General features: G+C 52.4%; 5 protein-coding genes across 5 annotated transcripts; 2 read left to right on the forward strand and 3 right to left on the reverse strand.

Annotated features, from left to right (window-relative positions):
- Positions 1-528: 528 nt before the first annotated feature.
- LOC110072575 (uncharacterized) lies at positions 529-5,379 on the reverse strand. The gene is made up of 2 exons (XM_020781040.3): positions 3,337-5,379; positions 529-2,184 (listed from the first exon to the last, which is right to left on the reverse strand). The coding sequence occupies exons 1-2, from the start codon at positions 5,294-5,296 to the stop codon at positions 1,097-1,099; spliced, it is 3,048 nt and encodes a 1,015-aa protein (XP_020636699.3). The 5' UTR covers positions 5,297-5,379; the 3' UTR covers positions 529-1,096.
- A 61-nt stretch (positions 5,380-5,440) lies between these two features.
- Positions 5,441-11,428, forward strand: LOC140701665 (uncharacterized). The gene is made up of 2 exons (XM_072977871.2): positions 5,441-7,560; positions 9,112-11,428. Exons 1-2 carry the CDS (start codon positions 5,649-5,651, stop codon positions 11,064-11,066), a joined length of 3,867 nt encoding a protein of 1,288 aa, XP_072833972.2. The 5' UTR covers positions 5,441-5,648; the 3' UTR covers positions 11,067-11,428.
- Positions 11,429-12,501: 1,073 nt separating this feature from the next.
- CAPS (calcyphosine) lies at positions 12,502-15,947 on the reverse strand. The gene is made up of 4 exons (XM_078379025.1): positions 15,816-15,947; positions 14,250-14,427; positions 13,950-14,159; positions 12,502-12,870 (listed from the first exon to the last, which is right to left on the reverse strand). The coding sequence occupies exons 1-4, from the start codon at positions 15,896-15,898 to the stop codon at positions 12,769-12,771; spliced, it is 573 nt and encodes a 190-aa protein (XP_078235151.1). The 5' UTR covers positions 15,899-15,947; the 3' UTR covers positions 12,502-12,768.
- Positions 15,948-17,743: 1,796 nt separating this feature from the next.
- On the reverse strand, positions 17,744-20,913 carry VMAC (vimentin type intermediate filament associated coiled-coil protein). Its single transcript, XM_020781039.3, has 2 exons — positions 20,486-20,913; positions 17,744-19,610 (listed from the first exon to the last, which is right to left on the reverse strand). Exons 1-2 carry the CDS (start codon positions 20,911-20,913, stop codon positions 19,271-19,273), a joined length of 768 nt encoding a protein of 255 aa, XP_020636698.3. The 3' UTR covers positions 17,744-19,270.
- A 90-nt stretch (positions 20,914-21,003) lies between these two features.
- Positions 21,004-23,632, forward strand: NDUFA11 (NADH:ubiquinone oxidoreductase subunit A11). Its single transcript, XM_020781036.3, has 4 exons — positions 21,004-21,136; positions 21,851-21,943; positions 23,001-23,123; positions 23,245-23,632. The coding sequence occupies exons 1-4, from the start codon at positions 21,055-21,057 to the stop codon at positions 23,355-23,357; spliced, it is 411 nt and encodes a 136-aa protein (XP_020636695.3). The 5' UTR covers positions 21,004-21,054; the 3' UTR covers positions 23,358-23,632.
- Positions 23,633-26,550: the final 2,918 nt, after the last annotated feature.

The following is a 26,550-nucleotide window of genomic DNA, read 5'->3' on the forward strand; positions in this document are numbered from 1 at the left end:
AACCAATCCCGCATAGCCCCTATGGTCCTATTGTAAAAATGGGTACCAAAAGCTGTCCAGCCCCAAACTGTGTGTGTGGGGGGGAACTCCTCACACTTAGTCCCAGAAAATCCACACTGTCCCAGACAGGGTTCATACTTGCTCATTTTCCAGCCTCATCTACCAGTTGTTTCCCGACTTTCCATTTCCTCCCCACTGACTATGTACAGAAGAGGACGTTCCGGGTGTAGGGGAAGGGCCAAAGGCTGCCTCCTTCTCCATCACTGGGGGAGCATCCACCAGCCTTCCCTTCCAAGGATCCGTGCGCTTTCTTTCCTTAACAGGAAGAATTTTATCTCCTCCCCTGCCAAGAGGTGCAGACATTGAAAAACGCTGCACCATGAAACTGAAGTACCAGGAAACGTGGAAAGCACCAGGAGATGAGGAAGACCCCACGTGAGATGGTCTCCAGACCCTCAGAATGTGGAGGGAGGGGGTAACGTCCAGGTGGGCCCGGCCAAGGAACACGTGTTCAACCAGACAGAAAGATAATAACACCTAAACAACCTTTATTGAACGGCCGCTACGAAACAAAAGATGAAGTGGTGAGCAGGGAGAGCCGAAGGGGACGGAGAAAGGAGGTCGGTTCACAAATACGCTGGGCTTCCCGTCCTGCCAAACGTCCTTTAAACGACAGCACTTCGTGGGCCTCCTTAAGCCACCGGCTCACGGGTGTCGGGAGGAAATGGGTAGACCATCCTTGCCCAAAGAGCCATCGTTGGAGATCAAAAGGTCCCTGGAGGCAGGAGACGTTGTCTCGGGGAGAAAATGAGGTGGATGAAGGAACAACAACACCACCCCCAAAATAAGATGTCTTTGTTGTTTCCAACAGGTTCTCCTCCGGCTTCTCCAATATACAAAAATGACACTGGTCAGACAGGAGCACCCCAGTAACCGAAAGAACAACATGCACGGTGCTTGCAAGGCCAAGAACCTTTTGATAAGAACTCCATAAAGGATCTCCCCCTGGCTGCCCTTGGATAAAAGAAGGCCTCCCCAGAAGCCACTCTGGGACTACTTGTCTGTTGTTGCGGGCAAGAGCGGAGGCCAGTCATGTTCATTTGGGAGGGGAAATCCCCCCTCCCAATTCCAGAAAGTCTGAGTCTTCCACGGGCACAACACAGGCCAATTTTCCAGCTTTGTCAGCTGGAGGAAAGAGACAATCTATATCGTGTTCCTCCTCTCCGGAGGCCTCCAAGACAGTCCCCTTCTTGTCAACTTTCTTCTCCTCGTCAATAAAATCGACCGTTCTTGTGCTGACTTCCCCGGTTCTTAAGTTCATTACTTTGTAACAATTCAGGCGAGAGGTAAACCCCAGCAAAATTGTCTCTTCCCTTTTAGGGTCCAGGTGGGACCTTTCCAATAATGGTACGTAGGCATGAGCCAGGCTCCCGAAGACTCGAATGCGATTTAAATTGGGCACACAGCCATTCCACAGTTCAAAGGGGGTTTCCTTGGCATCTTCAGTGGGCAATATGTTCAGGAGGTGTACCGCGGTCATGATGGCATCGCCCCAAAATTTGTTGGGCAGCTCTGCATCGGCAAGCATGCATTTGGTCATCTCCAAGAGGGATCTCAGGCCCCACCTGGCCATTCTGCTCTGCTCAGGAGCGTCTGCCACACCCTCCTCGCACAAAATGCCTTCTTCCTCCAGGACGGCCTTTATATGGGGCCAGAAGTATTCGTCCTTATTGTCTATCTGAAACGCCTTCGGTTTCCTGTTAAATTTATTCCTCACAATGGATACATACTTCTTGAGCAGGTAATGTATCTCCGTCTTCTTCCTCAGGAGGAAGATGAAACGGTATCTCGAAAAATCATCCACAAATATTAAGATGTATCTGTTGTTCCCGAGGGACGGCACACTCATTGGCCCATGCACGTCCGTGTGGATTAACTCCAGCACCTCGCTGCTCCTTCTCTTGGTCCCGGGTGGAGAGGAGGGCCTGGGCCCTTTTACTTTGAGACAGACAGCGCACCCGGCTGCGCTGCTTGCATCGCTTTCCTTTACCTCAAGGCACGTTGCATGCCGGCGCCTGTGCAGCTTGAGGATTGTCTCGGAATCTCGGTGAGCAAAGCGGCGGTGCCAGAGTGCCAGGCTGACGACTTCCTCTCTCGGGGCTTCTGCTGCATTCGATTGGTGGGCTGAAAGAAGTTAGTTGGGAGACACCGTTAGATTCAAGAGCTGAACGCCTACTTCATTGTTTTTCTTTACTACTTTCCCTCGGCTGTTTTTTGTTTAAAAATTGCAAGACATGTGTGCTTGTCATTCAACATTCTTGCTGGCCTTTCCTTTCTCTCACAGAGGCAGTGTTCAGAAGCTTCCTCGTTTCACTAAACTGAGAAGTCTCTGGGGGATCGACGTTCCCTGGCTACATGGGCCTCCCTACCCCAAGTCCAGCATGAACTTGATTGGCTCCTGGGAGGGACTTCCTTAATGCCCTTCCCATTCACCTGGTACTTGAATCTGCAGCTGCAGTTCTCAGGGTCATTCATTCGTTCTGTTGATTTCTCACTCAAGCAACTCAGTGCCCCATCAAAACTCCACTTTCCTGATCCTTTCAGCTTGTGCCTTAAAACTAGTAAAGTCATAGAATTTTTCTAGGGCATTTAACATCTCTTTTTCAGATTCCTTTCCATCTACAATTTTCTGGTTTTGAAAGTTTCCACTGATCCCTAGCTTTGCTATAAAATCATTCTTTTGCCCAATACTTCCAGCTTTTGTTTCTGCTTCTTTCTCTGGTTCATCTTTTACAATAAACCCATGGACTTGAAAAGCTCTTACCGTCACCGTCAACCTAGTAGACAATTAAAAACAATTAGCAGAAGTGAGCTTTGGAAGTTTCCCAGAAGTTTTTCTTCTGTTCAAAGTTCACCCTCTGCTTAAAGCTCACAGCATTTCTGCATATTTATAAAAAGCTGAAAATAAGACAGTAGTAAGGACTGTGCCACTAAGAAAGGTTTGCTGTCTGCTATCATGACCCATGCTCCCAAAGATGTAGCCAGGTTCTGCCAGAGTTCTGGGCAGAACCTGGAGTTCTGCCCAGGTTCTGCCAGAGCTATCCAGTGCTTTAAAAGCAAAAGAAAACAAAAGAAGGGGGAAGGCGTATGTCACCCCCCTAAAAAAACAAACTGCCAGTGGCTACTAGTCAAGGTATCTATGCTTAAAATGAAAAGTACTGTTCCAAAATCATGAGACTTTCTGAGTAACAAATTGTTCACACAAAAAGACCAGGGTCATTCAAACTCTCCAAGACCTGGTGGAGAGAAATCTCTGGGGCTTAGCAACAGCCTCACCTGAGATCCGCTCCTGCTGAGCACCACTAACCCAAGGGTGAGCGCCAAACTTCACAAAGTCTGGTCTTCGATCCGCAACTTTACGCCTGCGGGCTGTGTAATCGTTTCTCATGCTGGTGGTCCTGGGCTCACCATCCAACTCTGGGAAGCGCAAGATGATCTCCTTCAGAAATTCCACTTTGTCCTCTGCAAACAACAAGCCGGTCCCACTTGAACCGCTCATTTTGGTGGTCATGCTCTTCAGCGTGGGGTTGATTCTCCCCAGGACGTGCGAGCATCGCTGCTGCAGCAGCCTCTGGCTGATACTCCCCATGTAGCGGAGGATGCGCCGGGACCACTCGCGCAGCTCCAGCGGATCCACTGCCTCTTTCTTCTCTATGGCTTCCTCCGCCATCTCATAGATGGTCATGACGGGCGCCACAGCGTTCAGCACCTCCTCGTGGAGTGAACGCAAGTAATAGGATGCAGCTGACTCCACCTTCACCTCTTTCGGAGTTAGCAAGGCCCTGACGCTCGGGTTCAGTTTCGGGATCTCACAAGACTGGTCCGGCAAGGTGGGCCTAGGGCAGGTGAACATGAGGTAATCCTGCACCCTCTTCTTCATCACAGACTGACATTGATTCCAGAAGTCCACCACTGCCTCCCGCGGCACCCATGTTACTGGGGCAGCGGCATGCTTTTCGGGCTCCATATATATCTTGGGACGGCTTGGAGGGCCACCTTCCTGGAGGCTCTCGGTAACCACCTGCCCTTCCAGGAGCCCCCATTCCTCTAGGAAACCAGTGGAACCCTCCGAGTCTTCTAGGTCTTCGTTGGAGCTCTGAGGCATTTCAAGGCCTTCACTTCCAGTCCAGGCCTTACACATGCTTCCCTTACAGCTTCCTCCCTGGTCCCAACCCAGCTGGCTTTGAGGACTGGAGCTTGGAGAATCCCCCCAGCCCCTTTTAGACACAGGGCCTCCCGGGGACCTCTGGTTTCTGGTGGAACCCCCTTTCCCCCTTTCTCTGCTGGGGCTGCGCCAACCCCCTTCCTCTCCAGGAAAGATGGGGAAGCCTCCTTGACTTCCCTTGGAAGCCCTCCGCCTCTCTGCACTTCTGCCCCTCTTCCTCGAGTGCCGGTCCTTCTCCCGGAAGTTCCGCTCTTGGCCCCGATCCTGCCTTGCCTCCCCCCCTGGAGGTCCCCTGCTCCTGAAGCTGCTGGTGCTGCTGCTGGATCTCTCCATGTGGCTTGCAGGGAGGGGTTTTTGGCCCGGGGAACTGGGATACCGCCTTCGCTTCACCTCCTGGGGGCTCTTCCACCGGTGGCTCTTTGGGTGCATCGCCTCCCTGGCCCGCCCCTTGCGAGAGGCCCGGCTTCCCCTCCTCTCCCAGCCGCTTCTCCCTCCCTCCCTTCCCCGGCTGCTGCTACTGCGCCTGGAGGAAGAGGAAGAGGAGCGCGAAAGGGGCGAGTGGCGCCGATGGGGGGCGAGGCTGGATGGTCCGCGGGAGGAGACGGGACTGCGCCAGGCCCTCTCCCGGGACCCGCTGGGAGAGGAGCCCCTCCAGCCGGGGCCTGACTCACGAGGGGGGCTCCTGCTCCGGCCCCTCCCTCGGGTGCTCTCCCTGGCGGGGAGGGACTCCTCCCAGGAGGGTTCCCTCCGAGGGGTCCCCCAAGGGGACCGGGACCTGCCCCTTCCCCGGACCTCCCCCTCCTCTCCCTCTTCCTCCCCCCTCCTTTCTGGCCAAGGCCCACCCCGGCCCGTCCTCCCCTCCCGCCCTGGGGCCGCCCGGGACTTTTCTCGCGACCCCCTCCTTTCCGAGGGACTCCACGAGGGGGGGGCGACCCCTCGCCACCCGCCTTCTTCCCCCTCCTCCTCCTCTTCCGGGAAGGGCCGCTTGCGCCGGGGACGGGCATCGGTGTCGTGGTCGCCGTAGCCCCACGACCCCCGAGGCGGAGACTCGCCCAGGCCGTAAGACGCCATGGCTCCTGCCGCGCGGGAAACCGCCGCCACCTCCCTCTCCGGAAGTCTACCTCGCCACTTCCGGTCTTTCCGGGTGGGACAGGAATGACTTCCTGATAGGTTCCGGCCTTTCTTCTCCCCCCCTCCTCCCCACCCGACCAGCGTGGGAAGGGCTAGCTAGAGCAGCTCTGCCTCCTCCGGATTCTCTTTCTCAGAAAAGGAGCCGAGAGGCGGTTGAGCCGCTCTGTGCTCCCGGGGAGTGAATTGGGCGGTGGACCGGTTGCCGGGCAACGCCCCTTCCGGTCCAGAGCGGAAGTGGCGAGGTAGACTTCCGGAGAGGGAGGCGGTGGCGGTTTCCCGCGCGGCAGAAGCCATGGCGTCTTACGGCCTGGGCGAATCTCCGCCTCGGGGGTCGTGGGGCTACGGCGACCACGACATCGACGCCCGTCCCCGGCGCAAGCGGCCCTTCCCGGAAGAGGAGGAGGAGGAAGTCGTGTGGGGAGGGGTCGGGCCCCCCTCCTGGAAGTCCTCGGAGAGAAGGGCGTCGCGGGAAAGGCCCCGGGCGGCCTCAGGGCGGGAGGGGAGGACGGGCCGAGAGGGGGCTTGGCCGGAGAGGAGGAGGGAGGGAGAGGGGGAAGAGTGGGAGGTCCGGGGAGGGGGCAGGTCCCGGGCACCTTGGGGGGCCCCTCGGAGGGAACCCTCCTGGGAGGAGCCCCTCTCCGCCAGGGAGAGCCCCCCCAAGCGGGGGGGCGGGAGGGGTGCTTGGGAGCCCCCCCGAGGGAGGGGCCGGAGGAGGAGCCCCCCTCGGGGGTCAGACTCCGGCTGGAGGGACTTCTCCCCCAGCGCCCCCCGAGAGGGGGCCTGGCGCAGCACCGCCGTCTCCTCCAGGAGCAGCCTCCTCCTCCCTGTCTCAGGAAGGGGGGAGGCGGAGAGAAGCAGCAGGTGGGGGGCCAGCCCCCGTAGGGAGGGGGAGCACTGGGCTGAAGGGCCGCAGAGGAGCTGCAAGGAGGAGAAGGAAGGGCGGCAGTGGCAGCATCAGAAGCAGCAGCATCTCCCCAGTGGAAGGATGATGGGCGAATGTCACCTGGAGAGGTCCAGCAGCAGCAACACCAGCTTCAGGAGTAGAGGGGCCCCAGGGGGGGAGGCGAGGCAGGATCGGGGCCAGGAGTGGAGCTACCGTGAAAAGGACCAGCACCCAAGGAAGAGGGGTGGAAGCGCAGAGAGGTGGAGGGCTCCTGAGGGAAGTCAAGGAGGCCTCCCCACCTTTCCTGGAGAGGAAGGGAGTTGGCGCAATCCCAGCAGAGAAAGGGGCCAAGGGGGTCCTGCTGGAGTCCGAAGGCCCTGGGGAAGCTGCATGTTGGCAGAGGGCCTGGAGGATCCTGCCAGCTCCAGCCTCCCAAGCCAGCTAGGTTGGGACCAGGGCAAAAGCACGTGGGACAGCCCAGAGCGGAGAGGAAAGGAGCCCAAAAGCTGGACTGGAGGCGAACGCCTTGGGACGCCTCCATACCCCGACAAAGACCTGGAAGACTTGCAGGGTCCCTCCAGTTTCCGAGAAGAATGGAACCCGAAAGAAGGCCGGGCGGTTACGGAGAGCCTCCTGGGAGAGTTGGGTGCTGTTCGGGATCGTCCCAACAATTGGGTCCCGCAGGAGGAGGTGGTGTATTTCTGGAACCAGTGCCAATCTGTCATGAAGAAAAATGTCCAGAAACATTACCTGGCCAGCTGCCCCAGGCCCACCCTGCCGGACCGGTGTTCGGAGACCCCTGAACTGAACCCTAGCATCAAGGATTGGCTGGCAGCAAAACAAGTGAATGTAGATTTGGGATCAGGACGTTACTTGCGCTTGATGCACGAGGAGGTGCTGAACATGCTGGGGCCAGCCATGACCATCTATGAGATGGCTGAAGTAGCCATAGAAAAGCAGGAGAGGGTGGATCCCTGGAAGCTGGAAATGTTGGTCCGGCGTACAATCCGTTACATCGGGAGCATCAACCAGAGGCTCTCGCGGCATTACCGTTCGCAGGTCACTAAAATGATCAACCAGCAGGTGAAGACCAAGAAGCCCGGCCTCTCCCACCAGAGCGCTGGCAGACTGCGTTCTGCCCGAAACAAATGGAACCTTTGGAAAGATAAGATCCAGAGTTTCCCTGTGTTTGAAGACAAGCCCAAGAATCTGAACGTGAGAAATGCTGCAGCCCGCAGATCTAAAGTTGTGGGTCAAAGACTGCACTCCATGAAATTTGGCGCTCGCCCCCGGCATGACGATGCTCAGGAGCGGATGTCTGGTGAGGATATTGCTAGTACTACATTTATCTCGATTAGGTTATGAGGGGTTCTAAACGGCCCTGGGCTTTACATGTGAACAGTGTTTCTCTGAGGGTCTCAGGGTTTGTTTGTTTTTACACACTCCTCTCGCCTTTTTTTGTTTTTTAAGCACGGGGCTCCTTTAGTGGAACCTGGCTACTCCAAATAATATATTCTATGGGAATACAGGTCTCAATTGCAGATCACAAATCTTTGTTAGTGGCACAGACCTAACCACCATCGGTTTACATCCTTTTATACATGTGCAGAAATGTCAAAAGTTACAATGTTCAAACTTCACCCTTTGAGTGCAAGCCCCTTTAACAGGCTTTGAGATACTTCACCCTAGTTGCAACTGTAGTCAATTCCTGTTGGGTGAATAACAATCTTGCATGCACTAACACTGAGTGCCAGTGGGAGGGCACTTTTACAATCTAATGTGACTGTCCTTTGCCACAAACCGTTGGTAACATTTCCTGCCTCTGGCAGTTGAGGGAATCCCCTGCCTCTCTTCCTGTTTTTCTTTTCTTTTGCTTTACTTGTTTTGTTGATAGCTCTTCCCCTGATCATGCCATGAGATACAGACATGCAGGCTCTCTCAAAGCCTGGATATTCCTTTTTTCCCTTTTTATTCTTCTGACTGTAACTAGAGATGGTGAGTGTAAGTAAAAATAGTTTTTCTACTTTTAATGTTTCTAGAATGATTTTATCGCACAAAGTTTTGTGAGTGAATAGAAACCAGGGAGGAGGAAAGGTGATGGTATGAGATCTTGATTGATTTCCATATTTCTCTGGTACAGCTGTCGTTTTCCCCCTTATATGCTGGTAAGAGCAATAACCAAAATCTCCCAACAGGTTATGGATCCCAACTGAGTAGCTTTACCCACACAGAGTCATTTGGCTGAGAGAGATAGCTTACCCATAGTTTTATTACTTTCTAGGTATTAAAACTAATCTGATGAGAAAATTGTATACATAAAGAAATACAAATCTGCCAAAGACATGCCAAATGCCCTAGAAGAATCCTATGGCTTTCTCAGGTTTAAGTCACAGAATGTCTTGTTCAGAGAACCGGTGAGCCTGGGGCTTCATTTTAAACAGGACTGTGAAGAGCACATAACTGTTTATTATATATCTAATTACTTAAACCTGACCAAATGTAATTTGGTCTATAAACAGTGGGCTTCCTTTTAGCAACATTGAGCGCAAAATTTGGTGTTTTCATATCTGTTCTGAATGGGAAGTTTGAAGAGGTGCTGGAATGCATAGAACAAATGAATGCCCCGAGAAAATGGGTCAAATTACCCAGTGAATAGTAATAAGAAAGCTCCTCCCGGGAGTAAGCCAAGTTCCTGCTGGACTTGGGGTAGGAAGGCCCAAATAGCCAGAGAACGTTGATTCCCCCGGAGACAAGTGTGCATGTCTTATACAGTAATTTAAAAAAAACAACAGAGGGAAAGTAGTAAAGAAAAACAATGAAATAGGCGTTCGGCTCTTGAATCTAACGGTGTCTCCCAACTAACTTCTTTCAGCCCACCAAACAAACGCAGCAGAAGCCCCGAAAGAGAATGTCAGCAGCCTGGCACTCTGGCACCGTCGCTTTGCTCACCGAGACTCCGAGGCAATCCTCGAGCTGCACAGGCGCCAGCTTGTGATAGGCCTCGAGATAAAGGAAAGTGATGCAAGCAGCGCAGCCGGGTGCGCCGTCTGTCTCAAAGTTAAAGGGGACAGGCCCTCCTCCCCACCCGGGCCTGAGAGAAGGACCACCCAGGTGCTGGAGTTAATCCACACCGATTTGTATGGGCCGATGAGTGTGCCGTCCCTCAAGAGCAAGAGATACGTTTTGATATTTGTGGACGATTTTTCAAGGTACTGTGTCCTCTTCCTCTTGAGGAAGAAGACAGAGATACGTTACCCTTTCAAGAGGTATGTAGGCACTGCGAGGAATAAATTTAACAGGAACCCCAAGGCGTTTCAGATAGACAATAGAGACGAATACCTCTGGCCCCATATAAAGGCCGATCTGGAGGAAGAAGGCATTTTGTGCAAGGAGGGTGTGGCAGACGCTCTTGAGCAGAGCAGAATGGCCAGGTGGGGCCTGAGATCCCTCTTGGAGATGACCAAATGCATGCTTGCCGATGCAGAGCTGCCCGACAAATTTTGGGGCGAGGCAATCATGACTGCAGCATATCTCCTGAACAGATTGCCAGCCGAAGGCTCTGGAAAAACACCGTTTGAATTATGGTATGGCATGCTTCCGCGTGTCAAACACCTCCGAATCTTTGGGAGCCCGGCTTATACCGGGCTATGGGATAGGCACAGCCGTGAGTCTCAAGCAAAACAATTGATTTTCCTTGGCTACAGCCACATGAAACGCTATATTATAAGGGATTTAAAAACAGGGAGCAACTGCTCAACTGATATGAATTATTTTGTCAGGGAGCGGGGCACTGGCAAGCGAGGCACTGTGTTAGATGCCTTTGAAGGGGAAAACCACTATCCTGAGTTTCCCCAAAACACAGCAGCCTCAGCACCTGGACAGTCTGAGTCAATCAGAGTGCAGGAAGATGATGGCACAGAGGATGACTGCCATACACCAGGAGAAGGGGACAGAGATGGAAATGTTGAAGCTGTTGGACTGGAAAAGGCATTGGCACCCCAAGAGGCTCCAGAGCCAGCCCTCAGGCACATGTCGCAGCTCGACGACGGGGCCTCGCCTCATCTCGGCGATTCCACAGACCCATTGCCGAGGGAGGAGCCGAAAACTTGGGAAGAAGTGGAACAGATGCCGGGAGCAGAAGGCACCAGGTGGAGAGAATCTGCACGGAAAGAGGTAGAAGCACTCCACAAGAAGGAGGTGTGGACCCTGACGAAACTGCCCCCGGGCCAGACAGCCATTAAGTGCAAGTGGCTCTTCACAGTGAAGCCGGGTGGAGACCAAGGAGCGCATGGCTACCAGGCCAGATTGGTCGCCGAGGGGTTCCTCTCGAGACACGGAGAGGACTTGGCTCCTGTCGTCCAGCAAAGCACCCTCCGGATGCTCCTGAGCGTTGCTACCTCCAAACAGATGCAGGTCAAGCGCCTAGAGGTCAAGTCTGTCTCTGTGCAAGGAGAGATTGCAGAGGGTTTATACATGGAACAGCCACCAGGTTTCCTTAACCAGGAACATCCCGATTTTGTCTGCAAACTAGAGAAAGACCTGCATGGGCTCAATCCAGCTGCTCAGGCCTGGAAGGAGAGATTTCAGCAGGTACTGCTGCAAGAAGGTTTCAAGCAGGATCATGGGGATCCGTGCTTGTACAGCCGAAGCCAAAACAGATCTTTATCGTTTATCCTCACCTATGGGGATGACCTTGTGGTGGCGACGCAGAAGGAGCAGGAGTACAAGGAGATTGTGCAGCATCTTAACAAAGAGATGGGAATCCAAGAGTTAGGGGATGCAACATGCTATCTGGAGGCTCACATGGAAAAGGAGGGTGTTTGCTAAATCAGATGTGGACATTTTGAACATCCAAGATGTCCAATTCTGTAGTAGTACCCAGGCCAAAACACCTCCTGAAAGGCAGAGAGAAAAGTGAAGCTCTTCCAAATAACAGCGACTACAGAAAAGCTGTAGGAAAACTATTGCGCCTGGTGACCACAACTACACCCAACAGAACTACTGCTCTTCTTGTTTGTTCCTGCTTTCATTGTTCTTGTTGACGGCCCTTCCTTCTTCCCCTGACCATGTGATGAACAACAAGCATGCATACTCTCTTCAAGCCTGGAGAGTCCCTTTTTACCTTTTTGTTCTTCTTATTATAACTATAGATGCTAACTGTAAGTAAAGATACTTTTTTCCACCATAAATTCTTCTGATGATTTTATCGCACAAAGTGCTAGTTTTGTGAATGAAAAGAAACTGAGGGGGTGTGACAGGAGAACCGGGCTCCACATTCCTCTGCTGCTGCTGTCATTATTTCACCTTGTGTATACCCCATAGTACAACACGGCACAACAAAGCATGTGAATGAAGAAACAGAGGGACCCAGAAATCATGCTATCTATGGTGTTTGTTATTAATATAGCCTTTGCTATAATCCATGTTTTTCACAATCTGTGAGAGGGGTTGGAACCAATCCCCCATGGATATGGAGAATCCTACCCTACTGCTTGAAATGGATTCATTTCTGATCATATTTTTGTTGATGGAGAAATGGCCGAACAGAAGCGGAGTGGCTTCACTCAAAATTGCCCATGGCTACAAACCTTTCTGAAGCCATTTAACCTGGCCGGAGATGAGCCGAGGTCTGAATGAGTCACATTATTAGCCATCAGTGATAGGTATATATATTCTTTTGATAGCTGAATCATGTCATTTATATGAAAATGGCCTTTCTACGTCTTATAGTACATCTTACTCCTGATTATTATATATTTATCTGTTGCTTTTCTCCCAATAAGCAATGGTTTAGAATCCTGGACTGAGTCTTGATGCTATAAAACCTCTAATTTTGGCTGAATTTTATAAAATCAGCAGCATGTGCCACCTTGCTCTACCACCGCCCGTTAAGTGCGGTAGAACTTTCTGCCACGTGGAATTACAACCCTGTGGTACATCATTTTAAAAGTGTTGAAATAGAGGTGGAAAGCATCATCTGTTCCAAGGGGAGCATCTTTAAAGGCACTTCAGTCCTCTCTCCTAAACCTGCTGGTTTACTCAGCAAATGGAAGGTTACTTTCCTGTAAAAGGGTGATGCTTCCCAAAGGTGTTCGGGTGGGTGAGAAGGTGAATAAAGGGTCAGAGAGATTCTCCTTCCAAAAACCTGGCTTGCACTGCTTTCTCCACCCAACTGCCTGGAATTTAAAAAGGAAGAGTATATCTCAGTATGGTGTGGCATTCTAGATCGCCTTCTGGAAACAACAGTCGGGAGAGCCAAGTCTAATGTTGCATACATACATTTTACTCAGAGGGCGGATCCCATGAAGTGAAAGCATCAAGGTAATGGAACACTAGCTAGCTTTCTAGCTGTGAGGTTTTTCATCTAGAATAGAGGAGCCTTTGACAGGGCACCCATCTGGGCCACCAGGTTCTGCTTTCAGAGCCAGCGTTCCCTGCAGATAAAAGGTCCCTGGAGAATCTGCTACGGAATCTGTGTAATCTTGTCTAAGCTTCCCCATGTGGGAGTGAGCGGCTCAAGCTGGGCCCCCTACAGCTTCCAGGCTGACTTGATCATGTCCACAAAATATTCATCGCTGTCGATCGAAGCGCTTACGCCACTGTAGTAGTTCAGGAATTCCTCGGCTGTGATCTGTGGAGAAGTGCAAGGCAAGATTTCCATCGTGATTAAAAGCAAGTACGCCTGATAAAAATAAATCTATACATTATAAAGTTACAAGGTTGTTTTTTTGTCTGTCCGTTCGCGTGACTGTTTTATATGCCACCTGACTGAGGAACGGTTATTTCCCCCAAGCCCTTCCACTTTGAGATCTTACGATTTATTCCAGGCCTGTGAAATATTGGAGCTTTGCAATTAGAAGCTGATAACACATTCATTCTCCCCTGCACAGATTCCCAGACCAAGCCATCTGAATTTCAAAAGATGCCCATGGTTACCTCTTGATGACCAATCACAAAAGAAAGATGGATTTTTTAAAAAAAAACTCTGTCTTCACTACTTTGGAGGAAAATCCTCTTTGTAACATACAGTGGTGCTCCGCTTGATGATGTCAATCCGTTCCATTAAAATCACTGTTAAGTGAAATCATCATCAAGCGAAATAAAAAAAAAACCATTGAAATGCATTGAAAACCGTTCAATGCGTTCCAGTGGGCGAAATACCTCATCGTGCAGCGAAGATCCTCAAGAAGGTGGCCATTTTCCGGTGCCTGTATAGCGAGGAATCCGTCCTAAAAACAGCGGGGAGCCATTTTGCACAGCGGGTGGCCATTTTGTGACCCGCCAATCAGCTGTTTAGAAATCATCGTAATGCGAAGAATCAGTTCCTGAATCAGGGAACCGATCGTCGTGAAGTGAATTTTCCCCATAGGAAATCGCAAAAAAACCATTGTAAAGCAGATTTGTCGTTTAACGAGGTAATCGTTAAGCAAGGCACCACTGTATGTGGACAGAATTACAATATCATGCAGATATATGGAAAGGTCTTCGCTGGGCTCGGATTGTGTAGTCCTGAAGGGAGATCTAGGGGTTAAAATGTGGGGAACAGAGACTCAGGTGATCAGGATCTAGCTTGGTAAACTTTGGTCTGCCAGTTAATGAGAAAAGGCATGGACTTTGCGGAGAACTTGAAGCTATTCTGTTCTGCGGTTCCTTGCCCTTCGGCTGTGCTGCTAAGTGCATTTTCACCAAAATTCAAAATATGGACATCACCTTCCCATCCTTGTCACCGGGGGAGTCAAAGTTGTCCAGGAAGGCCCGAAACACCTGATCTTCCGTCCATTCCCCGCTCTTGAACTTGGGGTGCCCATGGCAGTGGTACACCCCCCGGAGGTCCTCCACAGTTACCAGTCCATCCCCAGTCCTGTCCAGTTTCTGGAATGCATCACCAATGACATCCTTCCTGGCTTTGGACATGGGGGGCTAAAGAGAAGCAGATGAGAAATATTTTGAACTCGCAACCTGCTTAACCAAACTACAGTACTCAATCTTCTCCCATGAAGCTCTGCTCACCCGCAAGGCCTCCAGGAACTCATCGAAGTCCAGCATCCCGCTCTTGTTCTTATCACAGAGGCTAAAAACCTCCTCCACGTCCCCCTGTTCTAGGGGAACCCCAGCTTCCTGCAGACCCTTCCGAAATTCCTCGAGGTCCAACGTTTTACTCCTGTTGTCATCCATATTGCGGAAAAACCTGTGACGAGAGAGAAAGAAAATGAGTTTCAAACCTCTCTTTTGTAATGAGTTAAGCAGGAAAAACGTATGTGCCTGATTAAGAACTCGAAAAGTTACTTTTGGGGTGACTGTAAACCCCCAAATCCCACTGACATTGAGATCTCGGACTGGTTTTACTCCCAGCTCTTCTTTACTGTGCTCCAGGGAGACCCTAAAATGTTCCTTTGCTTTCAGAATCCAGCTTCAGATAAATAATTTACTTTCACTTGTACAAGGTGAGTTAAGCAATCCAGGTTTCAGAGAGGAGCGACACGACCATCCATCCGAAATAATTCCAAAAATGTAAACTTTAGTACTGTAGCGCTGTGCCACTTACGTTTTATGTTTCCGAATAAAAGAGAAATGGAAGCATTCCAAGAGATGCCTGGAACCAAATAAACCTGTTGAAAGCATGGTCTGCCAACATGCTTGAAACGACGTAAAACCTTGTGCGTAGTTTCCCACAGCTGTTTTAAACCCCTACTTTCTAGCGGAGTAAGAATGTTCAAAATCAACACGCCCATCAATTCCCCCCCCCAAAAAAACCCCAACGACGACGTGATTGTAAATCAATTTAAACTGCATCGGAGCTGATGATCAGCAGTGTAACGACGCCCTGAGTTGAGGCCAAGAAGTGATTTTTTTTCTCCCCAAGCATTCATGAATAGATTTGCCTCCAGATTTTCATCCCTGGGGGAACTGTCAAGGTTGGTGCCTTCCCTTTATTTACAGCCTTGCTTGTATTGTAATCCTGGCTGGGGACGTTGGCATGATTAGCCAAACCACCACAGATGATCATCATCGTCTCTAGTGGGAAAGTAGTTTATGCATCTCCAGAAAGAGCCGCGCTCTTTAAAAAAATCAGAAAGGAGAGGTGATGAGGCAAAAACAGGCAGGGCGTCAACCCCTGCGAAAATAGGAAGTTGCACATTGAGAATAAGCTAAAAACGGCAGAGCCAGGAGGAACCCTCGAGATCATCCAGCCCAGTCCGTAAGGGAGGCCCAGTGGGAGATTTGAACTCCCAACCTATAGCTCCACAGCCAGAGACCCTCAATCCCCCGAGCTCTTCAGAAATTCAGTGATAATCTTAGAACCACAGGACTGGGTGGAATCGTATAGATTTATTCATTCATTTATTTGACTTTTATATCCCTCCCCGTAGATCATCCCATCCAGCCTTTGTCAAGGAGGCCCAGACAAAGGGGGAGTCGAATTCCTAACCTAAGGATCTGCAGCCACAGACCGAAACCCCTGAGCTATGTAATTCTTCCAGAAGGCAAAAACTAGACGGTTGCAAACTGGTGGTTTTTATCGGAGAGATCAAGCGCGGTGCTGCCCCTGGCGACACACACACACCCCCGGCATACCTGGCCAGTCCCATGATCCCCGAAGCCCCTCTTTCTAGGCACTTGGCTCGAAGCTTGTCTAGGGCACGCCGGCCGGTCTCCATCCTCAAGACCTTTCTTTCACGGCGTAGGAGCGCCTGCCACAGGAAGAGGCTCTTCGGATCGGGGCCCTTGAGTCTCTTACTCGCTTCCTTCCTAGGTAAGGGAAACCAAAGACTAACCAAGCAAAAGGGGGCAAGATGGAGGCAGGATAAACCTTTGGTGACTGTGGAGAAATTCAGTTCACTTCAGTGGAGGCCATTTATGTGCGCCTCATCTGGCCTACGAAGATCTATCACAGGGTCCAGATAACAGAATACCCCACTTCTGGTGGCAAAATTGTCTTAAGTGCCTCGATCTTTTAATTTGTTTCTAATTTTACTTAGATTTCACACAGGTCCATCATTTTAAGTACTGCAATGCTCTGATAGGAAGAGCAGACGGCTTTCTCAGCCCGCTGGGAAAAATAAAAAAATAAAAACAGCGAGCTTTCGAGCCACACCAGACTCTTCCCCAAGCTGGGGGAGAGAAAGTCCTAAAAATCAAACCCAGAATGTGGTTTGCCTCGTTTCTGCGGGGCCAGCTTGGAAAATCCTGGCTTTTCTACCATTTCTCCCCCCCAAACCGGATCCTACCTGGAGCCTGTTGTGGCTTTCTTCCTCGGCGTTCTCCAAGCCTCTGCCGTCTCAGACTGGCTGCCGGGCTTGGCTGGAGTTGTGCCTACCCGGTCACCATAGCAATGCCTCTCCCTGCAGGGAGGGAAAAACTCAGCGAGGACGTGGCAACGGTCCCCAGGCGGAAGCTGGCACCTTCGAGGCAGCAGGCGCTGGCCAGGGCCCGCGGGAAGGAACCGTCAGCAACCCTGCCTGGAGGCGTCCCACGATCCACGAGGGAAAGATTTCCACCCATTCCAAGAAAGAAACATGGATCGGATCACCCCTTCCGCCTCGCTTTTATCCTGGAGATGCTCGGAGGAGAGCCATCCAGGATGTTAAAAAAATAAAATAAAAAAGCAGCAGAGACCCAAAATAAGAGATGCTTCCCAGACTTGCAAGCCCAAAACTGAACGTTCTTGGTGGTCTCGGACGAAAAGTTTTCCTTCCAAGGAGAATTTTGGAGGAGGGAGGACAAAATTTTGGATGGGTGAATGCTGGCTGGCCTTCTCGGGGACACAGTTTCTGAAATGCAACAAATACCGCTTTGTAAACCGACAGAAAGGTTTTACGGTGTGCCCCCCTCCTGCGACAGGCTGGCCGTCCTGCGGTGATCAAGTGAAGTGGCTGGGGGTTGTGTCGCTGATTTTGAGATTTCTGCTCAAATGCCTCTTGCTGCCCAGCAGAAGCGCAGGGATTCAGAGAGCTGAAGAGCTTCAAGATGCCCCAGACGACGAGAGTCCACGTCCTTCTTCCTCATCGACTGGCACTTACAGTCTCAACCTCTTGCTCTGAGACTTGGAGAGTGGACAGAACTAAAAGGTTTTGCTGCTTACAGTTGAACACACCCAACAGCAAACATGATTGCTGTCAGCAGAAACACGGCCACCGACTCTAGAGAGGGAAAAAAACGCAGGGCTCCCTCTGAAGACAAGCTTTCCCTATGTGGCTGCCCGAGTGGTGTTTTTGAGTACATAGATTGTTTTGCCTTACTTCTTTGAAGGTTGCTTGTTTTTGAGATGGTATTTGTTAGACCTTTTTTAGTATTTGTATACTCCTTGCTGTTACCCTTTAAATAATGTCTTTTAATGATGTAAGCCACCTGGGGTCCTTTTTTTTTTGAAGGATAAAGGCAGGGTGAAAAGATAAATGGGATGAATGGATGGATGATTGAATGAGATCGGGGTCAGCTGATGCCAGGTAAGCAAAAGGAAGAGGTCAAGAGTAGTTTTTCAGACATCAGGCCTCACACTCAGGTCAAGTATACCAAAAATACGTTTATTTATGCTTCTAAGAAGGTACACATTAGATTGGAAACCTGCTGTAACAAAATCCCTTGTAGGCACTTAAAAGTGGACGCACAGGTAACAGTCAGTGAGCGGAAGCATATTTACGCCGAGGTCGGTCCCTGGGGCGCTCGGCAGGACCTGCTTCCTTGGATGGATGAGATGGGCTTGTAACCCGTATTTGCAGGTCCGAATGACTGGACCAAGTTCAGAAGCGAAAGCAGTTAGAAAGCAAAACCGGGTGCCGAAAAAAAGGGAAATCCAAACGGGGCAAAGAGAGGATTCGGTAAACCTGAGTGGAAAAGGAGGTTTAGAAATTAAATGGCTCCCCCCCCCCCAATCATCTCAAAAATGAAGGCGGCGGGAAGGCGATCGCAGTGTTCCAACTCTGAAGACCATCCAGCAATGAAGTGCAGGGGGATCCCCCTATCTGCGGGATCAGTATCCGCGGATTCCCTTATCCGCTGCCTGAGAATGCTAAATAAAAAAATACCTCAGAAATACCTACTCCTATGTAGTTCCAGGGTGTGCTTGAAAGGGAGGGAGCCAGGGACCGTGCAACACATAGCATGGATACCGTGGAGTGTTAATTAACGAGGGACCATTCACATCCTCAGCATATTCAACCGGTACCTCATTAATTAGAGGCAACTTGCTGCCACCCCCTAAGCAATTTCCCTTCCTTCTGGCGTAAAATTCTGCCCCACTGAAAAATTATAATGAAATCTAGCTAACACAGGCCGGGGGGGGGGGGTTACTACTGGCACAGCTGCAACGCTTGGGGTTGTTGCTCCAACCTACGGCGACCGCATGAAGGAGCCACCTCCAACATGTCCTATCCTCCACTGCCCTGCTTAGCTCTTGCAAACTCAGCCTGTGGCTTCCTTGAGGGAATCTGTCCGTCTCACATTTAGCCTTCCTCCTGACTTTTCCTACAAGCAGGAACAGCAAACCCAGGCTGTTCGGAGAGAGTGTATTTGTGTGTGTGTGTGGGGGGTGTTGAGCCAACAAGGCAGACCTTTCCCTCCCACTCGCTTCTTTTCAAGAGGCAGAGGTTCTCTGAGCATGTGAAAGGGCCCTTATCCAGTCTGGATCAGATGTGGCCACCACCTGGAGATGCGGGTGAGTTTCCTTCTTCCAAGGAATTTCTCTGCTGATGCTTGGGAGTGGGGTGGGGAGGCAGCCAAATGTGGCAGGGCTTCAGGAGCAATTCCACCCCCCCCAATGTTTTCCAGTGCTGCCCCCCCTTTCCCAAGGCGGAGGACGGATTATACCTAAGTGGCAAAGGGACATTTTCCCATCAGGAACCTGGCAAAGCCCGAGCGCTTGGACCCCAATCCGGTTTCAAGTCCTCCCACTCTGGCTTCTTCAGGCTGGGTACGAAAGGGGAATCCTCCCACTGCCCGCTTTTGGACTCCCGCCCAGAGGGGACGTGGCCGAAGGACGCTCGAGACTTCCGGGAAGAGGAAGCCGAGGACAACAAACCCCCCCCTTTCTATTACACCGTGGTGCCGAACAAAATCTCCGAATCGGGATCGTCCTCCCCGCTCAGGGAGAAGTCTCTGGCGTCCAAATCGAGATCCGGGAGGCCATCGGTCTCGGGCAAGGGGTCGCGGTCCGAAGGGGAGCTGGCCGGGAGGACGGGGCTCAAGCGCTCCCCTTCGGCCATGTAGGCCAGGAGGTTGTCCAGGACGGGGCGGCTCCGGCAGATCTTACTCAGGAGGCGGCTCCGGTGCCTCAGCTGCCCGATCAGGCTGTCCTTCTCCTGGATGATGTGCAAAAGCTTCTGGGTGTTCGCCTCGGAGGACTGGAGCCTCTCCTCCAAGGTGGCAATTTCCCTGCCCAGGGAGGGAGGAAGCGGAAAGAGATAAGGAAAGCCTTCTGAGGTCATTTTTAAACATTTCATGGATTGCTTTATATTTATCTAAATGAAAAGACAACATTTAGAAACTGAAAAAAGGGAGGAGAACAATATTTTTAAAGGAATTAAGTAAGTATTATATATATATATATATATATATATATATATATATATATATATATATATATATATATATATATATATATATATATATATATATATATATATATATATATATATATATATATATATATATATATATATATATATTCCCACATGTCAAGGACCTGCTGTTGGGTTGGAGAGGAGAATCACAGAATGGCGAAGTTGGGAACCCCTCTGGAGGGCACCGATCCCAACCCACCCAGAGGATGGAAATGCTTTTTTCCTTCCCCAGCTACGTAACCCAGAATCTCCAACCCCTCAGCCAAGGCCATAGATACCGAGGGCTCCTAGGATTTCAACCCAGAATCCCACACCCACATTCCCAGCCAAGGCCACGAAGACCCATGGACTCCCAGAATGTGCCTCAGCCTGCCTGGCCTAGAGAATAATGGGACTTGTAGTCCAAAATAGGGAAAGAGACGGGGAGATATGTTTTTCCCTGCCTTGAGGAAGTGGGGAGGGAGACGGACTACAACTCCCAGAACGCCTCCCTCCTCCTGCGGCCTGGCATAGAGGGGGATGGGACTTGTAGTCTAGAGAAAGAGAGAGGAAGGGGGAGCATTTCGCCGCTCACGGAAGACCAAGCGGGGCTGCCGGTCCACTCGTGTGTGTCCCACCCCCCGCCGCCGCCGCCGCTGCTCCTCCTCCAGGGGGGCGGGGTGGGGACGATGGGGCTTGTAGTCCTACCGGTCCTTCCCCTGGCGGAGACCGAGCACCGCCTGTCGCATCTCGGCGTCCTTCCGGATGAGGCTCTCGGCCTGTCCGCGTACCGTTCCCTCGGCCGCCGCCAAGCGCCGCTCCAGCTCGGCCACCCGCTCGTGGAGGGCGGCCAGGTGCGCGTTCGCCTCCCGGATCTGCACCGCCGTCGGCGGGGAGCTCGACGCGCCCGAGGCCGACATGGTGGAGCGCCCCGGCCACACCCCCTTTCGAGAGAGGGGGCGGTGCCTCGGAGGAAGCCACGCCCCCTCCCCAACACGCCCCGACGCCGCAGCCGAGGCGAGCCCCTCCTTCCTGCCCTTCCGCGCCCTCGCCGCAAGCGAGGGAGCCCCGCCTACTCTCCGCTCCTCGACCAATAAGGAAGCAAAGGACGGAGAGTGCAGCCACGCCTCCTTCATCTCCTCGAGCGGCTACTGGCCGGCGCGTAGGACCGCCCACACACTCTCCCTCTTCCCCCACGGAACTCTCGCGGTACGTGTCTCTTCTCCCGGCGGACTCCAAGCCACTCTCGCGAGACTTGGGGAGAGAAGGGAGCCAAGATGTCCGAGTACTGGAAGGACCCGGAGGGCACCAATTGCCCCAAGAAGATCTCGGTCACCACTAGCCTTTCGGCCGTCGTCGGTGAGGAGGGCCTCGGGCGGGGGAGGTCGTCGCTCCAGAGCGGAATCCGGAGTGAATCCGGATTTGGGGGTTGGTGGGGGATTCTGGTATCCGGAGTGAATCCGGATTGAGGGGAGGTGGAGGTGCTGGGCTTCTCGGGTCCTGCCCGGCCCCACCGAAGGGAAGGCGCGGTATCGATACTGTACGTCTCTTTCCTACTCCAGATTGGCTCCACATTCCGGGAGAGGCTTGGCTAGCTGGCTGCTGGGAATTCTGGGAGTTGTAGTTCCTAGGGAGAATAGGTTCCCCCCTCAAATCCCACCCAAGCCAGCCCCTGCCTGCAAGTTACTCACACACAGCACACAAACACACACACAGTCTTTGCCTGCTTGTGGAAGGAGAGCCCAGAGGGGCCAGCCTGACCTCTCCAGTGGCATGGAGTTTCACTGTCTCTGGGAGCCACCACCAAGAAAAAGGCCCTGCTGTGTGAAAGCCAGGACGTGGGCGAGAGGAAATCCGAGGCCCTCCGGAGGCCGGGGACTCCCAGTCCCATGATTCTCAGTCAGTGGCGCTGAAGGGAAAGGCCCCTGGTTGCCCGTCTCTGCTGGACGATGGATGGCTGATTGGGGGTGGGGCGGGTTGTGTCAACGTCCTAGAGTAGTCTTAATGATTAGATAGGCGGGATATAAAATAAATAAATAGATAAAACATCCTGCGCTTGTGGCCTTCCTTTAGGTCTGCTCGCCTCCTCCTGCCAGGTGGTGCTCCACCCATCGGACATCGTCTTGAAGTCGGTCCAGAGGGTGGCGTCCACGACCCTCACCATGGGTAAGTCCCGCCTGGGGCTGGTCCGCAGGCTCCCCAGCCCTGGCGCTGAGCGCAGGTGCTTGCTTGCTGTCTGGGGTTTTCCTCGAGTGGTGGGGTTTGCTTCTCCTCGTCTCGGTCCCGGCGCTTGGGATGGCTGTTGTAAACAAAGGTGTTGCTTTTAAATGTCCTTTTCATATAAATTTTATTTACTGTTTTAATTCTTTTTAAAAAAATATTTGGACACTTCTTATTCTTAAGGTTTTAAATATTGTCCTTTTGAGGAGGATGCTTTTAAGGAGAAAGTCCGGGTAAAAATGTTTTAAATAAATAAAGTAAATAAATTTCTTGTTTTATTGTGCCTGGATGGATGCCCTGTGGTGTCATGGCTAGAGATGGGAAGGCCTGGGGGAAAAACAATGGAAAAAATGGGGAATAAACAGATTGTTTTTCCCAAAGCCATTTTTTGTTCTTGTTTTTTCTGGAAAAAGTGTGGAATACATTCTTTTACAATGATAAATAGTATGGCAGTGGCATAGTATTCAAACTCTATAACATGAAGACCTTAGTTAAAGACTTCTGAGACATTATGTATTTAAATTTAAGAGATCTAAAATAACCATTTGTTTCTGGGAAAAAAACCAGAAAAACACCCACCCACCCCTTTTGAGGTCCCTCACATTGTGGGGAAACGGTTGGAAGGGGGTCTTGAACTGGAGGAGCCTTTTGATTTCCAGCTGCTGTTCAAGGATCCTAGTTCAGGGACCCCGAGCGGATTCAAAGAGGGTTCGGTGAATTGGGGGCCTAGGAAGTGAGGCCAGGGTGGAAAAGGGAAGCCGCCTGGTCCAGGAGCAGTCTACCCTGGTTCCTGCGGGTCGACGGATGGGAAGCGGTTTTGGCCTCCATGGCCTGCTCGCCAGCCTTAAATTTGTGGCTCCGGCCCAGCTGCGAAATGAGCAGGATGGGGTTCCGTGTGGCTGGCACCGGACCCCCCCCCCCCAAGTTGCTGCTTTCTCCTAACTCCGGGCTGGTCTCTTCTCTGGGTTCGTTGCTTCTCCACCCCTTCTCTTTCTCTCCGTAGCTGCTGTGGGGGCCATTTTCGGGGCAGTCACGTGCACCGCCGCGAAGGCCAGCAAGGATCCCGACAGCCCCCTCAACTACTTTGCCGGAGGCTGTGCCGCGGGCACCATGTTTGGGGCCAGAGGTTGGTGATCTTGGCCTTTGATTCTTCGGCCAGCCCTCGGGGAGGGGGAGCGTGCCGGGGCCCTCCGCCCCCCATGTCCCCTCCCGGCGCCTCTTGATTCTCATCCTTTCCCTCTTCTCAGCTCACAGCTTCGCCGTCGGCACAGCCGCCTGCGTCAGCCTCGGCACCGTCGCCACTGTGGTCAAGTTGGGCAAGATTGAAGGAGCAACACTGTTTGGCCCACCGAAACTCTAGGCCCCCAACTGACCGACCGCCTCCAACTTCCCTATTCCTGTATGGTAAATATTGCCCGGGGGACGCCTTCCACCGGAACTCGGCCGAGACTCACCGATGCTCGTAAGCAGCAGATGGCAAACCCCTCATCTGTAGAGGACAGAGAGCGCCGGCTTTGTTTCCGAAATCCTGCAGGACTACGTGACCCCCCCTCTGGTCCTCGGAGGGAAATTTGGCCGTGAATAAAGCGCCAGGCCCTGTGGTCCTTCCTCCTGGGCTTGGCTTTCTTCCCTCCAGCCTGGAACAGTTTAATGGATGGTGGCCACGGCTCCAAGTAAAGGCGTCCTTAATGCAGGTGCTACGAAAGTGCACAGGTTGGGGGGAGTAGATGGCGGGGGGGGAATTAGGAGCCAGGAAAACAATAATTCCCCCACCCCAAAAATGAGCTACCTTGCAGTAGGTGAGCTAGAAGGATTGTCATCCCCCCCCCCGATGGTGTCAGGTTAGGCCCCAAGGGGTGTGGAAATGGTGCCCTAGTTTTTTTTTTTCTGGGGGAGGAAGTATGTTGGGGATACGGCAAGCGCTGATATCCCAGCCTCCGTCTACATTTAGGTTTCTAGCGCAGTGTGTTCCTCGGGCTCTCCGTGACGCAGTTGTAACCACGAGCCTTTTTAAAGACCCCATTGTGAGTCGTGGTTTTGTTTAATCAAGTTCTGCCCCACATTTCTGCCCGAAATTAAAACTCAAGGGGATTTGCCGCCGGATTCCGAACCGGGTATCCAGGTCAAAACGCAATCGGTCATCCTATTAAATGCAACTGAAGGACTTGACTGTCTTCTAGAGGCAGCATTTGGGGTCTGCGGCAACTTTCAGAGGCTTCCCAAAGACGGCTCCCTGGAGAGGAGGGTCCCTGAAACAACCGTCTCCACAGGGTGCAGAGCCAGTTTTAAGAAGGGCGGCTGTGCGGCTCCGTGGGGTGTTGCAGTGAAACCAACCATTTTCTGATGCACACACATACACACACAAAATGGATTTTGTTTGACCTCTGCTTCTGGGGGCCTGTTTTTGGCAGATGATCTTATTTCTGTCCTACCAGCTCAACCAGTGGCCGCCAACATTGGGAGCTGTGCCCCATTGACGTAAAATAAGATCATCTGGAAATGGGTCCTGGAGACCTGTCTTACTCCTAGCACGGTTCGAAGGCCCGGGAGCACCAAACAAATCGTTTATAAGGAAGAAGTGCTCCATCGGGAGGCCTCTGAGCTGCAGAAAGCTTGCGCTTCGGGACGAGAAGGTCTTTGTCCCACTTAAGTCCGGGAGGCTTCTTTCGTGGGTCACTCCGGCCTTTTTTTCCTCCCAAGGCTGAAAATGCACCATGTAAACAGCGTTTGGCCCGTGGCGCCTGTCCTCCTGCGGCTGGACTCCGGCCCCATCAGCTCTGGCCAGACTAGCTGCTGGTGAGGAACGCTGGGAATTGTAGTCCCCAACATATTTTTAGAAAGCGCAGTGTTCAATTAGAGCGTTGGCATACCTTGAATCGATCATCAACCCAAATGAAGATTCCCGAAATCAGAAGACTTGAGCCTCGGAAGGGCAGCGATGAAGGAAGTGGGAAGGATCATCAAGGATGAGGAGGTGTCCCCGGGAATGGAGGCCACGATCATCCACGTTGTTGGCTTTCTGATCGTTCTGTAGGTGTGACACTCATCGGTTCGCCATGAGTCGGGGGCGACTTGGCAACAACGACAATGGTGCTCAGGCCCCCTCTTGTGGCAAAATCTACCTCCCCCCGACCCCCCCTGTGAGGCCACAAAACCCCTGAAAGCTGTTGCCAGCGAGGCCCCCTCACTCTGCCCCAGTGGGAACTTTTAAAAGTCGCCCTGGCCTTGAAGCTTTTTTCCTGACCCCGAGAAGCAGGACCTCCCCTTTCCCCGTCCCTGTTCGGGCGCCTTCAGCCGCCCTGGGCTCTCTGGCCGGAATGTGACCCAGGAATTGGCCCGCTTTCTCTCCGGCGGCTGCCCATGAGCGAGGCTGCCTGGAATTGTCCCCCCACCCCCACGCCGGCAGGCCGTCTCTCCCGGGGTGTCTATTTTGGGGCTTCATTTATTAAAAGCCGTGTGACAGGCGGAGGTCGGAATCTCCCGCAGGACATAACCTAGAAGTCGTGGTGACTTTGAGGGAGAAGTTTAAAGGATTGCCCGCAACGGGGTGGGGTGGGCACTGTGGAAGAAACCCAAGGCTCCCCTTTGCCACGCGCCCCCGCCCCTCGCTTCTCCTGCGGCTCCGTTCCACCCTCTGCAATTAAATTGGGGCATTAAGTGGTGCCACATGTTCATTGCAGGGGGGGGGGAACGCTCCTTACGATGGTCGGCTTTCCCTGCACGAAAGAGAGAAAGTGGAAAGGAAAAAGGGATCTCACGGTGAGGGGGTTCGGGTGGAGACCCTCACGAGGGGCCGAGTCCCTTTACACTCCAGGGCGCTTTTGCTTTATTTTTCTTTACTTTGAAAAAAAAAAGATTTTTATTCTGTTTCTTGACTGCCCCATGAGTGCAATGCACTCTTCTGGGTGGTTTTTAGAGCCAAGGCGAAAAAAATAAGCTTTGATGAAATAAAAAAGAGGGAGGGAGTGCCAGGCCCGGGGTCTCCTCCGTCCCCCGCCAAACAGCAGCTTGGGCCGCCGGCAGGCTCCAGCCAGCGTTTGGCCCCTGGCCCCACGAGGCCGACATGAAAAAGGATGGGGGCACCCCTCGCAGTCTCCAAATCTCACTCTCCTGTGTGATAGATGGGGAGAGGAAACCTAAGACACTGGTGGGAAAATTGGAGGCTGTGTGCGTTTCATACTACAAAGCCCACAACCCACAGGGAGGCTGGTTTGGGTTCTGCTGGAGACCAGTGCCCCCTCCCTCTGCCCATTGGAGGCTCACGGCTGCCATAACATTGCAGCCAGGCTGCGGATGCTGGTCCCTTGGGGATGATGGGAAGTGTAGTCCAAGAAGCCGCCCCAAGGTCCGTTCATTCCCCTCCTTGGCTGCCCCTCTTTCCCATGGGCCGGAGGGGCCTCTTCAAGGACTTGAACCCAGAACTCAGGATCGAAGCTTCCCCCACCCCTGGTGACACAGGGCCAAGAGGGGGGCGCGTGCGCGCTCTCTCTCACTCTGCACATGGGCAGAGGAGCGGGGCGTCCCCCTCCGGCGTGCGCGCTGCGGGACTCTGC

The sequence above is a fragment of the Pogona vitticeps genome, chromosome 7 (assembly GCF_051106095.1).
Source record: "Pogona vitticeps strain Pit_001003342236 chromosome 7, PviZW2.1, whole genome shotgun sequence".
Classification (NCBI taxonomy): domain Eukaryota; kingdom Metazoa; phylum Chordata; class Lepidosauria; order Squamata; family Agamidae; genus Pogona; species Pogona vitticeps.